The following is a 17,638-nucleotide window of genomic DNA, read 5'->3' on the forward strand; positions in this document are numbered from 1 at the left end:
AAGTGCAGTGCCACTGAGCTACATCCCTGGCCTGACAACCTTGATTTGAACAATAGTTTTCTATTTTGTCTTGTATCTTCCCAGTGCTTCATTTAGTAGTGGACATGGGGCAGGATCTTAATAGAGAGCAGGCTTACAAATAGATTGCTGACAACGCTGCAATATTCTCGTGCTCATTGTAGAGATGACTAAGATTAATTGAGGTTCTTTGCAGTGTACAGCCCTGTATGGTGAAGCATCCTTTTACAGTCTTCTTCTCAAACCCTGAGTGGTGTGATGTGGATTGAAGAAGGCAGTGCTTATCTCTTACCTCTTGTAGCAGTACCCCAGCTTTGCCTTTTGTCCTAAGATGTTGGCTGCTGGAAGAGAAGAGTCACTGTTCTCCTTGCTCTGTGAAGAAACTCTGATGGGTGTTTTATAGGATGCTGTTTCTCTTGGCTCTGTTATCTGAAATTTAACCTTTCCCATGAAAATTAGGGACCCTGAGCTCCTCTTGTGTGTTATATTAGATACAATGAAATTTCTGGGAATAGGCTGATCTCTGTGTTCCGTTAATATTTAACTGTTTTATGTTGAGTTATTTTAAATGTTGGAGAATGATAAATAGCATGTGAGCCTTGCCTTATAGTTGCTCACAGTTTTGTTAGGAAGAAAATATATAAACAATTAAAACTACTCATAGAAATGGGACTTAATAATCTGCCTTAGGGAGATCAAAGAAGTTTTCAAAGGAAATATGCAACTTGAATCTTATTTTGATTGTTAAGCGTATTTAACACAACTCTATCCTCAAGGAACCAGTTTTGTTTTTATAGAAATAAGAGTTTTGCTGATGGCTGAAGAGTTTTGCAGAGGAGTGAGTAACCCTCTAATTCAGAAAATATAAACCAGCAACTTTAAAAACAATTATGTGACTTCTGTGTTTCTCAGGTGACTGCCTGGAAACCTGCATAACCTACCAGCATCTGATGAAATTGGCGAGTCGGCAAGCCAGCCATGTCTTACACTCCAGGGATTGGTGGGGACCCTGCCCAACTGGCCCAGCGCATCTCTTCCAACATCCAGAAGATCACGCAGAGTTGTAAGTTGAGTTTCAGATCAACTTCATCATAGCTTTCAAGGCAAATATTACTTGGTGGACATTCATGAACAGATAGCTCTGGCAGTTGAGGGAGGGAGGAGCATTTCTCTAAAAAAAGATTTTCAAAGACCAAAACTCTAGAATGAATGAGATAATTATAATAGAGATGACTGTGTATTTTTCTGTAAAGTACCAGAGTGAGGCATGTAATACATTATTTCAGTAATGAAATAAAGATTTAAAAGGATAATACAGTAAATACAGTAGATACCTGTATTTGCTCTAAGACTTCTGGTTCTCTATGAAATTAGAGACTTGTTGACTCAATCCCATAGGTTTGGAACTGGGGAGCACTATGAAGAGCTCAAGAGACATACGTTTATTAAAATATCTTACGGGATTCTGATGAGGTTACTTTTGTAAATGCAAATGCATGTCATGTAGTTAAGGAGCAGAGGTGCACAAAGCAGGTATTTCAGTCCTTTTTGTGTTGCTGTTACGGAATACCTGAGGCTGAGGTTATAAAGGAAACACGTGATTTACCTCACAGTCTTGGAGGTCCAAGCCTAGCACCACCAGCACATGCCCAGCTCCTGGTGAGAGCATCATGGCAGAAGAGATCACACAGCAAGAGAGGATGCAGGAGAGAGTGAGCTGAAGAAGCCAAACACACTTGACAACTGTGTGTTGTCATAATGACCAATCCAGTCCTGAGTGATCAAGAAAACATTAATCTCTCTGAATGATCTACCCACCTGTTAGAGACACCCCAACATCACCACTCTGGGGACCAAGCCTTACGTGAGTTTTTGTGGTAGGGACAAATTACATTTGAACCATAGCAAGAGGAGACATCTTCATCTATTAAGACAGACGCTATAGAAGACGATTACTTGGATTCCCCACAGATTATCCCTTGCTACACTTGTCAGAAACAACATGTCAGTAAACTGATGATCCAGTGTGACATTTTATTAGAAATTGTTACTCCTCAGAATATATGTACAAATTAAAGAAATGTCCCTGTGGCAGATTTGAGCCTACATATTTTTTATTTTGTTTTGATGCCTAAATCACAACTAATCACGTACCATAGATTATCCTAGGCATTGTGCCGTCAGTGTTTAGCCATCAGGACATTGCCAGAAATCTGAGGATATAATACAGTTTTATTCTTTAGCTTGCAGCCTTAGGGCGACTCTCTTTACCAAAATGTTAATGTACTGTTGAGATACAGAATGTTTTCAGAACACCATACTATATTTTCCTAATCATGAAGCTCCCAGCAGTTTTTACCTATCTGAATGGTTTACATGAGATGCCAGTTTGTTTTGGAGGGAAAAGGTATAAAAACTAATTGTTCCGGAAATGTGTCACTGTATACAGCCATTTAATTTACCCCATATTTTGGTATGGGGCAATTCATGTTTTCTTTGCCCTGTCTTAGAGCAGCAAGGAAGTGAATAGTATTAAGTATCATGGCATTTCTAGCGGGCCATGTAGGGATGGTCCACCAAAGACTATTCTGGTTTGTCTGAGGTCTGTTCTGCTTCAGCTTCAGATCTATTCTGGTGATGGTCACAGAAGAGCCTCTAGTTTTCATGGTTCCCTTGTTGCTGGTTAGAAACATCGCAGGTCTGCCTCAGGTGATTGTAGGTACTTTTGTGAAAATTAAGAGAGCTTACAATTTTAATTTACACATGGAGAAAATCAAAACCTTGTGCAAGAAAGGGAGCCAAAAGCCTTCCTCCAAGAATAGTTAAGGGAGGGAATGCTGAATGGTATGGGGAGTTTTAAGAAGAGGATGAGAAATGATTGTATTGTAGTAAGCTTTTGGAAGTGGTCAGCAGGAGGTAGCATAAAAGGCACATGTTTGGAGATTGTGTGTGAGCTTGAACTGGACAGAGATAAGAGTGCCTTAGATCAAATCATGCTGCTAAAAGAGAGATCCTTTGATCCAACCAGACAAGAAGTAGCAAATTGGGCCAGAGTTGGATGTTCATTGCCTGGTTGGTAACTAAGTATAAGACAACACTGTGATTGAGGGAGGTCTTGGAATGCACAGGAGGATCCCTTAACTACCCCACGTGTAGAGCTCTTCAGACTGGGGCCATTGAGCCAAGAGAAGGTGCAGTCACCGTCTTCAGATCAATGAAGCACTGTCATGTGTGATGCAGAAGCTGCATGTTCTGCGGGACTGTAGGGGCCTCCACACATTAGAAGCTACAGACAGACCTCCCCTTGAGAAGGAGGAAGGGTTTGAACAGGCCAGGTTAAGGAATAGCATTGTTTCCCTCAGGAGTGAGAGCGCTGTTGCTAAGTGATCAGGAATAGTGGTCAGAACATCTCAGGACTGTTATTACGAGTTTTAAACATTGGAATGATGGTTCAGACTAAGTGACTTTTAACTTTTAGATTGTCTTGATTCATTGAACAAGTAATTCTTTGAGCATTTATTACTTGCTTTACAACATTTCAGACAATAGGAATCTAGCAGTAAACAAAATCTATGAGGTTCTGCTCTCACATTCTTTATAATGGAATTGGGAGCAATAGATGGTATTTTAAAAAATTAGCAAACAACACAATTTCATATGGAAAAAAAGGGTGAGAGTGACATGAAAACAAATGGATGGTAGCTTCCCGTGGGGCAGTGGGCCCTGAAAACGCCCGAGGAGGCCTGCTGGTGAGTAGAGCAGAGAAAGAGCGTTCCGGACAAAGGGGACGGGTAGTGTTAAAACACTAAAGCGGTCCGAGTACCCAGCTCTGGGGAGGAAGCCCAGGAAGAAGCTGCGTGAGTCACCCAGGGCTGAGTAGGCTGTGTGTGGACTTTAAATTTCAGAGTGAGAGGCAGCAGTGGAAATCATAGGAAGCTTTTAAGCAGGGAGGGGCCACAATCAGATCTGAACTTAGAAAAGATTGCTTTGGCTGCGACTTAGAAAATACACTTGAGGGATATGGTAGGGGTATTAAGTTGGTTGTTACAGAAGTCTGTTGAGAATTGGCTTGTACCACCATGCTCAAGTGGATTAGAGGAAATTGGGAACAAACTGCTAGTGAGTGGTTTGCCTTTTGTCCACTGGAATACGCATTGCTGTCTCTGATCAAGATAGAAATACGGTGGCAAAGGCAGAAAGTCTCTCTCTGAGTGGGTCTGTTTTTATGTGAAATATGAAGCAAAGTCATCAGATAGAGAACAGGATGGGCACTAGTTAGAAGTTTATAGAAAGAAGACATTGGCTGCACTGCTTATGGTTTGGACCATTGAGAGAATGAACATACGAGAGGAAGTAGAGCAAGCTGAGTACACATTTGAGATTTGGGGTTTCGAATTTAGTGAAACCAGTATACCTTCCTGGCAAGGGTTCTGCAGAAAGCAGCATGAATGTGAAAGGCGGAAGTGTGAAATTTCACTTCACTTTTCCCCCATCTGGTGATGCTAATAATACTAGGTACATGGGATGGAATAAGAAGTAGTTTGTACACACTTAAGTTCTTCTCGTCACTAACATTTGCATCTTTTGAATTTGTGTGAGTACCAGTTATCTAATTTCACAACAGAATCTACAGAGGGGGTGCTGGAAGGTAGGTAGGATGTGGGTGTCTGTTTAGTCACAGCTAACGGCTTCCTGAAAGCTGCAGTGGGAAAAGTTAATTTTCCTATTAGTCTTGATCAGATAAATGACTGATTATAAAGTATTATGTTGTGTGGTCTAGTTTATCTCACAAAAAAATGGAAAGCTTTTAGATCTTAGAAAAATCCAAGAATAAAAGATAATAATATTAGAAATTGTTTTTCTTTACCAGTATTACATTTTAGCAGTTCTGTTTTACAAAGGAGAGAATAAATGAGAAAATATTTTTAAAGTTAAATGTTTTTTGGTTTGTTGCTAAACCACTTTTTGTTAAAGATAATCTATAGTGTTATGAATTTGCTTCATTAGTAAGAATTTAAAACAGAAATTAATTTATATTAATTTATAATTTATATTAAACAAATCTTCAAATATTGTAAATGCTTACATGTATACTGTATGTAATAGGTATATATCATAGATAAATGATTATAATTAAATAAAAATTATAATTACATATTATAGATATTTGTATTAAAATAATATAGCTTTTAAGTAAGTTAAATAGATACTGTATAGCATACTAGAACTTTATCATGGATTCCTCTGTGAAGCATTAAAATGTTTAATCAAATATTTTTATCCTGTGAGACTGCTAACTCTGTCATGGAATCGATAAGGCATTTGTGCTACCAGTGCTCCATCCTGTGCCTGTGGAGTAGACGTTATGCTCCCTCCATCACAGGCCTCGCGTGGCATCTAGTCATTTGTAACCCAGCTGCTCCAGGCACCCATCCCCGGGGGACTGCGGCATGCAGATAAAACTGTTATCCCATGCGTCTAAGAAATGCTTAGATTCATTTCTCAAGCTTTGAGTTGAGATGCTCCAAAGTAACATTTTTATTAGCAATACTCGGAAGTGAGATGTACACCCATTTCCCGTCTCTTATCAACCATCTCTATTTTCTTTGAGACAAACTCCTACCAGTGATGTATGGCATAAGGCTGAGCAAACCTTCGGGGGTTGAAATGTCTGAGCCTCTCTTGTGAGTAAACCAGAGAAGGATATTTTCACATGTAACATTCATCCTTGGCCAGAATACAAACAATAGAGAAAAATATCTTTAGGAAACACAGAGAGAACTCATGTGTTTAAAAGAAAAAATGTATCAAAATCTAAAATAGAAATTAGGGCTTTATAAGGCTTTTTAAAAATAGAAATATGTATGTATTAATTATTTCCCAAAATATGGATAATCAGTGAATTATGCACCAAAACATCACACATCAAGAAATAGAACATCATGAACCTCCTGAAACCCTTCTCATGTTTATGCTCCTTCTTTGCCCTTCAAAGATAATCAGTCTCTTGGCTTTCAACATCTTTGTACAATTTCCCTGGCTTCTGAAGTGTATTTTATTTTGTGTTGGGCTTCATTCTCTTGTGTTTGCAGGATTATCTGTGTAGCTGTGGGTCATTTATTTTCACTTAACAGTATTCCATATTCAACCATTCCACAATTCTATTATTGGTGGATATTTGTAGTATTTCCATTTTTTGTTTTGTATTTGCTTTTTGCTATTATAAACAGTGCTTCTCTGAATATTCTTACATGTTGTTCAGTTCTGTGTATTTATCTGGGATTTGGGTTGCTGGGTTGTAAGTTATGTGTATGGTCAGCTGTAGTAGATATGACAAAACAGCTTGCTGAAGAGGTTGTACCAGGTTTTGCTCCAACCAGTCAGTGTATCAGAGTTGATAATGCTTAATGTCCTTGCCAACATTTACAGTCTTTTAATTTTTGCCCACTTTAGTTATAGATTTATTTCATTGTGGCTCACTGTGCAGTTCCCTATTTAGACTCAAGTTTTTGAGACTGTACTTAAGATAGGAAATTCATTGGACAGTAGGAAAATTTCTAATCACAGAAGCTATATGGCATTCACGTACATTTCCTGAAATCAGATCCAAATAGAGGGAGCTCTTAATTATTCAGAACATTATTTTCTTGTGTATATATTTGGTGGGCTGGATTATAGTCTCTTCCAATTTTAATAGGCAAGAATTCTGAAAGCTCTTCAAAAATATGCAGTATTATTCTTCTTTGTTATTAAGAAGCCAGTTGTCATATCTGTATCCATAATACATATTCATAAGATCCCATAATGGAAACAGCCATTCACAAGACTAGCTAGAGTTACATCAAGATTTATGTACTCTTCTAAGTATTAGGAGATGGGAGAGTGTGGACACAAAAATTTCTGGTGCAAGTCATGTCAGAATTAACAAAATTATGAATTAAAGGAGATTGAGAAGTAAAAATGAGAACAGATGACCATGAAACATAGACTTTTGAGATAAAATATTCCATGTATATGTAGATATAATAAAGTCTTACACTAGTGCTAATGAGAATCCTGGCGTTTGAGTAAGTACTTTTTAAATGAATAATCTGAACAAAGGAAATGGAGGAAGGCTAAAGGTTAGCCCTGGGGAAATAAACTGAACAGATCCATTGGTAATATACAGTCTTCACGTTAGAATTCAGAAATGCAGATGTTTCTACTATGGTATTTATAATTTATCACATATGCTTCTCTGTGTGTATGTTTTCCAGAAAATTTGGGAAGGTAGAGCTTTCTAAGGAGGCATAAAATGTGGACTTAACCCTATGTTACAAATGTTAAGAAGTGACTGAAAAATATTTTTGTTGGATTCTTTCTTTTTTTTTTGTATCAGGGATCAAACTCGGGACCTTGTGCTTGTGAGGCAGGTGATAGTGGATTTTCTTTTTATAATTTGTGTCCTATAGATTAAAGATATTCATTCAAAACAGACTTTCTAGAGTTCAAAAATATACTGTAGGTTTTTCTGTGTTGTTAAGTAACTCGGCACACTGTGTGTGTACTTAGCTAGTCTATTGAGAAGATTCAGTACATGGCCCCTATCCTTGTATGTTCTTGGGATTTTGAGATGAAATCAAAAGTCTATAAAGTGTGGTCCCTTTTGTTGTGCTTAAGAATGAACAGTTCTTTTAATTATGGTCTGGTATAAGGGGTTTTTATTTTTGCATCTTAACCCATGACTGCACAAAAAAGAAAGCTAGTATGATCTACTTCCCTCTTTGGTGCCCAGGTAAGCTTTTCTTTTCTTTTCTTTTTCTTTTTCTCTTTTCTTTCTTTCTTCCTTTTTTTTTTTTTAAGCTCCAGGCCTGAGACATTAGTGAATTTACTGGACCATAGTCAGCAGTGCAGGCTGGTTTCTCATTGGTGGGATGAGTAAGCAGTATATAGCAGAAAAGAAGAGTTGAAAACTTGCCCCTCCCCTCCTAAAATGTTGTCTGTTATATCTGTTTCTGAAGTCACACATCTGAAAATATTTGAGGAGAAAAACTTAGTTGTTTTGATTTCAGTGTTGTAATTTTCTTGTGCCTAAGGTGTAATATAATAAAGTACAGACATGGTTACAATTAGTATCCTATCCAAGTGGATTTTAACAGAAAGTGACCACTTTTCTCTCCAGTGACTTTCCCTACATGACTGAGCACGAGTGCTATTGATGATTGAACCTGACTGAACTCATTTTGTGAAGTAAATCTGTAAGAGATGGCTCTATGGAGCTTCAGGAAATTTTATCTCTGATTGCTCCTATTTTGAACCATCTCCGTGCTTCTGCCTTGAATAAGAACTTTTACTGTTCTTTTCTTTTCTTTTCTTTCTTTCCTTCCTTCTTCCTTCCTTCCTTCCTCCCTCCCTTCCTCCCTCCCTCCCTCCCTCCCTTCCTTTGCAGTACCAGGAATCGAACACAGGACCTTGCACCTGCGAGGCAGACATGGTGCCACTGAGCTAAATTCCTGGCCCAAACTTTCCTACTCTTGATTCAAACCCCACACCCTGGCGGGGGTGCCCTCCCTCCATATATTCAGTCTCAGTACACATCCTGTAGACTCTGAATTCCAGATCTGTCCATTTCTCTGCATCTCCACTGTCACCACCCAGGGCCAGGCTGCTGCTATTTCAATTTCTGCATCCTGCAGATTGTTGTTCCTGCCTAGCCCTGGTGTCCTCCACATAGTAACCAAGACAAGTTTAAAATTGTAGATCAGATCCTGTGATCCTACAGCTGAAAATCGAGCCATGACTTCCGTGGCACATTAGGATCAGTGTGGAACCTACCAAGCCCTACAGTACCCTCTGGGATCTGCTCCTTCCCCACCTGTGCACCCTGCCATTCCTCCTTGCCACCACCGCACTCCAGCCACATAGACCTTCCTTCCGCTTCTCGAGTAAACTGATTCACTCTTACCTCAGTGCCTTTGCACTTGTTCTGTCTGTGCTACACACGTCTTCTAGGTCGGCCTGTAACTGACTCTTAGTGCTCAGGCCTCAGTACAAAAGTCACTTCCTTGGAAGTGTCTTGCCTGACCTACTGTTTTGTTTCCTCTAGTCATTCTTTTTCCCATTAACCTATCTTTATAATGCTTTTGTCTCAGTAAACTAAAGTACTATTACTGTTTACTTTTTTCCTGTGTTCTTACTAAAATATGTGTTTGAGAAAAAAGTTTTAATGTTTCATAAAGAATGACAGTGTTTTTTATGACAGCGAGGTCATATTATCTGTGGGGTTTTTTGTCATTGGTTTTGTTTGTGTGGGTTTTTCTGCATGCTTTTTTTCTCCTCTGTGTTGACTACATATTTTTCATTATATGGATGCGCCACTCATCATTTAATCAATCCTTCACTAATGGACATTTTACCCTAAGAATATGTGTTTCAAAATTGGAGAGCTCGCCATCTATGCTGTCTCCACGTGTTAATCCTCTGAGTTCTGTGTGCATAAAAATGTGTGATGCTGATGTGTATTTGTACACTACAGTTATTTAAAAATTGTCTTAATTTTTATTAGCTTTTTTCACCATTTTTATAATCTGTGCTCAGTAACTGTATTGGAGGGTATCTTCTCTTTTACTAAAATCCAGTAGTGGTTCCTTGTGTAATGGCCATTCACTTGCCCTGTGAGTCTTCCACTTGCCTGTTTTGTTTGGCTCAGTGCTTCTGAGGGAGTCAGATAACAGAAGTTAGGCTGAGGCAGTTAATTTTGGTTTCCTGAAAGATTTTAACCATTCTTGTCCTCATCACTCTTTGATCTTTGTGTTGTTTTTACCAATTCCTGAGGATTATTTTTGATTAAAGAGTAATTGCCTTTTTTGTACCTCTTCCATGCAGGATTTATCTTAAAGCAGTTGTCAGTTATTTTATTAATTGCTTTGAAAGAACCCAGGTATCATACAAAATAGTATTCTGTAAGTCTTGGGACATTTATTTTTCCCAGTTTTCTTTTTGTCCTAGTGTTATCATAATCACTGTTTAAAGATACCATTGATGCAGTAACATGTGAGTGGTACTGAATGGGACGGACCTACTTCTCTGGGAGGGTTTGGTCCAGATTTCATATGCAGTCAAAGAGGATGCCCATAGACATCATCAGCATCTGTTTCTAACTTGTGGGCTATTATTCTCCTATTTGGAGTGTGTAGGTCTTCAACTAAAGGCCAAGGGAGCCCTGCTTATTTGTGAACACTGAGCACTGCCTTGCTGCTGGGCCTGGGTGGAAAGCAGGACAGAGTGGGCCACATACATATTGTGATTTTAGTTGTGTGGTATTGCCCACTTTATTCAACAATCCTTGCCTGGAAAATAACTGTTATGGTTTATAGCCATGTCCTCTAGGAGCTCTTTTTGTAATCTCCCTTTAAAACTGCAGTTGCCTCATTGAGTTTTTTTTAAATAAATTTTTTGTGGTTGTTTTGAGTTATAATTTCTACTTTGTCCACTTTGTAGCAACATTTTTTTTCCTGCTCCATATCTTTTGTACGGAGTTTCACTGTTTTCCACAGCTGTCTACCCTTTGCTGTTCTGTGGAATGAGCCTGATTTTCCTGGCAAGAGAGTCCTTCACAGGAAAGAGAGTGCCCTGGTTCTCTGCTCAGGGACTCCTTTTTCTCCTCCACTGTCCCAGGGACTGTCTCTCCTCCTCCTCCTGTGCTGCCCAGAACCTAGCTTTTGCCATGAGGGCTTCCGCTTCAGTCCTGGGGCACCTCACACGTCCCAGCATGCACAAGCACTTCTTTCCAGGCCGTTTAGGGAAAGGTCTGGTCAGCAGCCTGTCAGCTTCCTTCCTCACCTACCCTGGCAGACTGCTTGTTCCCTTCCACTCAGGCTGGGTCATCTCTGTCTGGTACACATTGAGTGTTCCTTATCTAAAGGGCGCGGGACCACAAGTGTTCCCATTTCAGAGTTTGTATTTTGAAGTATTTGTTTATATATAGTGCAACTTTGGTTGGGATGGGGCCCAAGTCTACACATAAATTCATTACATTTCATATAGTATACCTTATGCACATAACCCTCAGGTAATTTTATACAATACTTTTAGTAATTTTGTACATGAAACAAAAGTTTCATGGTACGGAATTTTTTTACTTTGGGCATCTTGTTGGCACTCAAAAAGTTTTGGATTTCGGAGCACTTTCAGATTAGGGGTGTTCACCCTGTAATGAATATTTGCTGGTGACAATTTGGAGCTCTGCCTCCCCCATTAATTTTTATGAAAATGCGATCTTTACAGTTTTTCTCTCCTTTTCTGCATCTGTTCATATTGGTTGAAGAGGAGAACAAGCTTCTGCTATGTTCCTCCAGGAAGCAGAAATCCACTTTAGAACCAACTGGGTAGTAGCATGTTGGCAATGAGAACTGACCAGAAATTAGGGCTCAGCCTGCCTTATACCCTGGTGACAAGGAGGGAGACGTGGCTAACCCTCAGCTTCTTTATGAGCAGAATTGTTGGGTCATCTGGTGGGTGAGAAGAAGGAAGCCCATAAACCTGGCACAGTAGGTAGGGCGTGCCTGCGATTTCAGCTGCAGCAGGAGGATTACAAGTCCAGCCTAGACAATGTAGTGACTTAGTGATACCTTGTGTCAGAATAAAAAAGAGGTGGGGATGTAGCTCAATGCAGAGGCCCTGGCTTCAGTCCCCCGTGGTGGTGGTGGTGGTGGTGGTGGTGGGGACTGTGGAGGTCATGGACAAATGGAAGCATTAGAAAGTCCTGCAAGGTGCAGGACTTCACCACTGCCTTGCCTGTTTGCTTTTTTTTTTTTTTTCTGGTTTTTTGATGGCACTGGGAATTGAACCCAGGGCCTTTTTACTGAGCTACATTCCCAGCCATTTTTCTGTTGTTGATTTTGAAACAGGTTCTTGCTAAGTTGTCCAAGCTGGGCTCAGACTTGTGATCCTCCTGTCTCACCTTCCCAAAGTGCTGGGATCACACAGGGGTGTGTATCACCGTGCCCCGTTATCTGTTTGCTTCTTAAACAGTCACATTCTCCAAAGGCCCTGTTTCTTCTACTGCAAGTCTGCATATCAGAGTAGGTAAACTGAGCGGGTCCATGTGATAAAGCACGGGCATTGAACTTCTTTGCTCAGAGACATAGCTTGTAATGTACTGGCCATCTAAAAATCTAAATTATTGTTTATACACAGTTTTTGGATGACTCGTTTTGTACTTTATTGTTAAGAGCCATGTCTTCAGATTTAACCTTTTGTTAAATAATCTACCCTAGTGTCACACTGCCCTAAATTTCTTTGTTGACCTGTATTCCTTCCTACCCCTGAGGTTTCTGGGAAGAAAAACCAGTGGGAACCTTAAGCATATTGTAATTTTGAGATTGCCTTGCAGAAGCAGACTGTGGCTGCAGAAGCTCTGTACTAGCAGCAAGAACAGCGTAGCAAGGACTTTGGCCCTGGAGGCAGAGCCCCCAGTGAGCCAGCCTGACTGACTCATCCTGTAGAAGGTTAGATCTGGCTCCTCAGTTTGCAGCATGCTTTTGCAGCCCATGGGGATAGGCTCCTTCCTGTTCCGGTCACAAGACAGAGAGGAGGTAGAGAGCACCTTGAAGACAGCCGCAGTTACTTTAGTAGCCATCTTTCAGTTCTTCAGGAAGTTTTTCACTTGTGATCTGCTTTTTAGAAATATGATACACCTTTCTTATTTTTTCTTGGTAAGTGGAATAGATAGGCTACCTTTATTTTTAAAAACATTTTATATTGGTAATTGACATATTTTCAACTGATAAAGATATTTTTAAATGATATATTTTCTTTAGTACCTTGTGCTTTATAATGAACCTTTCTAACATGAGTAATATAGCATCTTGTATTCTGATGGACATCTATGCCATTTCCAAAATGTTTCTCATATATCATTTTAGGTTATTTTTTGTTGGTTTTGGTGTGGGGTTTTTTTTGAGAAAGGGTCTCACTGTGCAGTTTAGGCTGGCTTTGAACTCACTGTAAAGCTCAAGCTGGCCTTGAACACTATGAGAGTTTGATGAGAAAAGATTTGAGTTTAAAACAGTTTGTTTCTTTTAACATTTAGAGTTTTTTAGTGCTTTTTCTATTATATCACTTGTAGGCAACCGCTAGATACATGTAATTATCAAGACATAACTGACTCTTCCCTCCTAATTATGGCATATAACTCTCTTGTGCTAGTTGATACTATTTGATCATTAGCTGTACAGTTCTCATAGGCATCATGGATTATTATAGTCCTCTCAAGCGTGGTGCACGATAGTAAAATATATTAATAAGTATAGTTGTTCGTTTCTGACTTTCAAGAGAAAGACAGAAACTACTTTGTACATTAGACCTTGTTTACTGAGCTCTTACTATATCCAGTACAGCTGCTTCCCTGTGTTCTCAGTTAAAGTTCATGCCAGCTGAGAAGTAGGTGGTTTCTCTGTATCTGTCTGTTGAAGAATAACAGCTGGAAGATCTTCAGTGGATCACAGGAAGAAGTGAGAGAAAGTTTCCCAGATGAGGTAATCTGACCTCCATCTACTTGCTGGTCAGCATCACACTCTTCTTCCTCAGAGTGATAAGGGTGAGATTGAGCTGGAATCTCAACATCACCCATCTGAGGGTTTTACTAACCATGTTTTTTCTGTGAGGAACAGTATTTTCTCATAAAAGAAAAGGTAGCTGTGTTTCCTGTGGCTGTATAGAGACAGTTGTTTGAACTGTGGTGCTGTGGTGCCATGCAGCCTGCCCCCTCACCTGTCAGCATCCTGGACTCCCTAGCTCCCAGTGAGTTCTCACAGTGGTGACCTTGCAGAGCCCCACCTCTCCCCGCCCTTCTCCCACAGAATGGAACATGGCGTTTTCTTAAGTGCTAATCCACTAGATGGCAGCAGACCCACGTGGAGCAGAATGGGTTTCCAGAAGTGGCACAAGTGGTACTGTTTTGCTTTTGATGAAACAATAATGCAGTCTTTTTCTTTTTTTTTTGATTTGTTAGAATTAGTGTTTTCTTTCTGATTTGGAAAATGTAATCCAATCTTTAAAGTCACCTTTCTGGAAGTAAAGTGTGGTGTGAATAGGTCAAAATTGTGGGCAGTGTGAAAATAGCATGTTCAGTGTATTCTTGTAGAGGTTCGTCGTTTTGATTTAATCCTAGTTCTATATATTAGATAACTTTTTCTTTAAGAAACTGTTTACTACATAGAAATAGGATTAAATAAATTTTTTTTTGGTACGGGGGATCGAACACGGGGCCTTGTGCTCACAAAACAGGCGGTGGAACCACTGAGCTAAATCCCCGGCCCAAATAAATACTTTTATAATTTGAAAATTACTTCCTAATTTTAATGTTTCATGAATGTTTTCTTTAATATTGAAGTTATGCTAATTCAAATGCATCATAAGCATCTCTAAGAGATGGTTAATATCCTTGAAACTGAATTACACTGCAGAGAATGAGTGATATATACCTGTGAAGTCTCATGACTGCCTCACCCAGTTGATAGCAAATCCCTTCTCATTTTCTCTATTTTTTAAATGACAGAACAAAAAGTATTTGCCACTTTAAGTCTATAAGGTCCCAGAGATTGTGATGACCTGACCTAGTAAAATGATCATGTGCTGAGAAGCACTACAATTGGAGTCACCATCTGGGTAGGGTGTGCTGAGTGTACCTGCCCAAAAGATAAGGACGCTACCATGTGGTGGACTTAGACACCACTGGCCATGGCAGAAGCAGTTCTCCTTAATTCCTAAAGGCTGGATAATTTTAGGCCATGTTTACAAATTATAATTATTTATTCTTTCCAAGATAAGCCTTTAGTCTTTTTTTGGCTGGCAATTTATTCATGAATATTGTTAAAGTTCCTGTGCTTGGCCTGTTTTCTACTGGAGTTTCTGACATTTTCAGTTATCCTAGTTCTTCCTATGTTATGAATATTGCCTCTGTCTTATAAATTATGTAGTCTCTACCTTTGTTTTTAAACATTTGATTGTAATAACAGCCACACCCATTTACTTTTCATTACTTTTTACCAGTCTCATATGTGAAAAGCTGATTACTAATGAAATTGAAATTCTCATATGTTTATTTACTCTTGTAAATTTTTTTTTTTTTTTTTGGTACCAGGAATCAAACTCAGGACCTTGCACTTGCGAGGCAGGCGGTAGAACCACTGAGCTAAATCCCCTGCCCCTTACTCTTGTAAATTTTAAGATTATAACCTTTGGCACTTTTTATTGAGTTGTTTATATTACCAATTTATAGGAGATTTTTAAATTTTATGGATATTAATTTCTTTCCTCGTCATGTTCTTCCATGTGTATATTCAATATATATTTATATTTGTAATATATGTACATGCTTTGCATATAACATTAAACAACGTATGAAGCCAAATTGACCAGTTTTTCCCTCTGTGATTTTAGTTTTGTATTATGCTTAGCTAATATTTTATCCTTCACTCTAAGATTATATATTAGATCACATAATAAAGTATGTGTTTATATTTCCATGTAGTCATTTGTTTTCAAGTTTTTCTCATTTTTTATTAGTATATATTTGTGATACACATTCATTTTGGGGGAATTTGTATACATACACAGTGCATCTTGATCCTTTTTTAGTTACCCTTCTCTACCGCCCTCCCATCTTCCCTCATCCACAGATTCCCTTCCCATCCTTCAGTTGGTTCAGAGAACCAACTCTGTAATTCATTGATCCTTTGTATTGTTTTCTTTTAGTCTGAATTTCATTCTCTAATCTGTATAATTTCCTTTCCTGTATTAGTTTCAGATTTGCATTGTTTTTGTCTGTCTAGGACCTGGAAATACATCAGTAGGTTATTTATTTGAGATTGATCTATCCTTTTTATCTGTGCATTTACAGCTACAACCTTCCCTCTTAGAACTGCTTTCATTGTATCCCATAGGTATTGGTATATTGTGCTTCCATTATCATTTGATTCTAGGAACTTTTCTTCTTTGGTTTCTTCTGAATCAGGAATCCATTGATTGTTCAATAATGTATTGTTTAAATCTCTGTGTATTTGCATAGTTTCTGTGGCTTCTTTTGCTATTGATTTCTATCTTTATTCAACTACCTAACACATGGTCTATTTTGAAAAAAGTTCCTTGTGCTATTGAGAAAAATGTATATTCCTTTGCTGTTGGAGGAGAAACATTCTGTAGATATCTGTTAAGTTCATTTGTTCAAGGATATGATTTAACTTTAATATTTCTTTGTTGACTTTTTGTCTCATTGACCTAATGGTAAAAGAAGGGTTTTGAATTTCCCCACCCTGATTGTTTTGGTATCTGTCTTAAGTCTAGTAGATTTTGTTTCATGAGGTTGTGTGTACCAATATCCAGTGCATAGATTTTTACAATTCTTAGCTCTTCCTGTTGAATCATTCATTCCCTTTTCCAGTATGTAGTGGTCATCTTTGTCTTCCATTTTTGTAGTTTCTTATGGTTTCTAGATTTCCTGTCAGTTCTTTCTTGATTCCCGGAGCTCTCCTTTTGCTGTTTGCTGACTTGTTTTCCAGGTCTGTTCCTTTCACTTCCCAGAGAGCGAGTTTTGCTATCAGTCTGTATTCCACCATTAGTAATCCTCAATTTTAATATTTAAATAAATAATTTACTACAAATTTATTTTGCTATATGATGTGAGGTAGGGTTCTGTTTTTCCCCAAAAATGTTTAGTCAGTTTTTTTTTTTGGTTTTTTTTTTGGTACCAGTAATTGAACTCAGGACCTAAAGCTTGCCAGGTAGGCTCTGTGCCACTGAGCTACATCCCTGGCTAGTCAGCTTTCCTTGTCATTTATTAATCTGTTTTCATCATATAATGTGGCTTTCTTTAAAAAAAAATCCTTTAGAGTTGAAATAAACACCTGCCTTTATTCTACAGAGGGCCACACTATGTTTCATATTATCAACATGCTCTCTTAAAAAAAAAAAAGCTTTAAGCCTCTGTAAGGCAGTCCAGGGAAATCTATTGAGATTGAAAAAGAAAATTTTTAACTAATTGTGAACAGCCATCATTAAAAGCAACAAACAGGGCCAGGGATTAGTGGTTTCGCTGCCTGCTGCACAAGCGCAAGGACCTGAGTTCAATCCCCAATAGCAAAAAAAACCCCAAAAAACAACAAACAAAATCTCTCCATCCTACAGAAGCAAAATTGACCCTCAAAACAGCAAGAAGAAATTTTTTCAAAACTAACTGTTTCAGTATGATTCTTCAGTATTTGTATTTTTTAGCTTTCACTTAAAAGCAGTGTTTATTACTTCATCCTCAGTGGACAAAAGTGGTCTTGTGGTTTGGAATATTTTATCATTCTCTTGATTCCATAAATAATGACTACCTAAAAGGCATTTAAGATACATAAATAAACCTGGGGGTTTTTTTGGTACTGGGGATTGAACTTGGGATCTGTGCTTGTGAGGCAGGCACCGGCACCACTGAGCTAAATAAAGAGAATACTCTTCTTTAGTTCTTGGAAATGTGCAAGTTCTTTGAGATGGGTTACATTCTTATTTCTACTTGGCATTTTATGTCCATACATGCGTAAAACTATAGGCCTTCCTTTGGGTCCACTGCAGTGGACATAGACAGCTGGATTTCGAG

The 17,638-nt window shown here is 38.6% G+C and overlaps 1 protein-coding gene across 3 annotated transcripts in view; it reads left to right on the forward strand.

Moving 5' to 3' along the window:
* Positions 1-17,638, forward strand: part of Stx7 (syntaxin 7) — a 39,165-nt gene that overhangs the window by 5,940 nt on the left and 15,587 nt on the right. For all 3 annotated transcript variants that reach the window (XM_013072706.3, XM_087190109.1, XM_087190108.1), the window contains exon 2: positions 931-1,081. In XM_013072706.3, coding sequence (XP_012928160.1) covers positions 997-1,081 — 85 coding nt within the window. In that variant the 5' untranslated portion in view covers positions 931-996. The remainder of the gene's footprint in view (positions 1-930; positions 1,082-17,638) is intronic.

The sequence above is a fragment of the Heterocephalus glaber genome, unplaced genomic scaffold, assembly GCF_053883595.1.
Source record: "Heterocephalus glaber isolate CG9 unplaced genomic scaffold, H.glaber_assembly_v1.0 deba00001550, whole genome shotgun sequence".
Lineage (NCBI taxonomy): Eukaryota > Metazoa > Chordata > Mammalia > Rodentia > Bathyergidae > Heterocephalus > Heterocephalus glaber.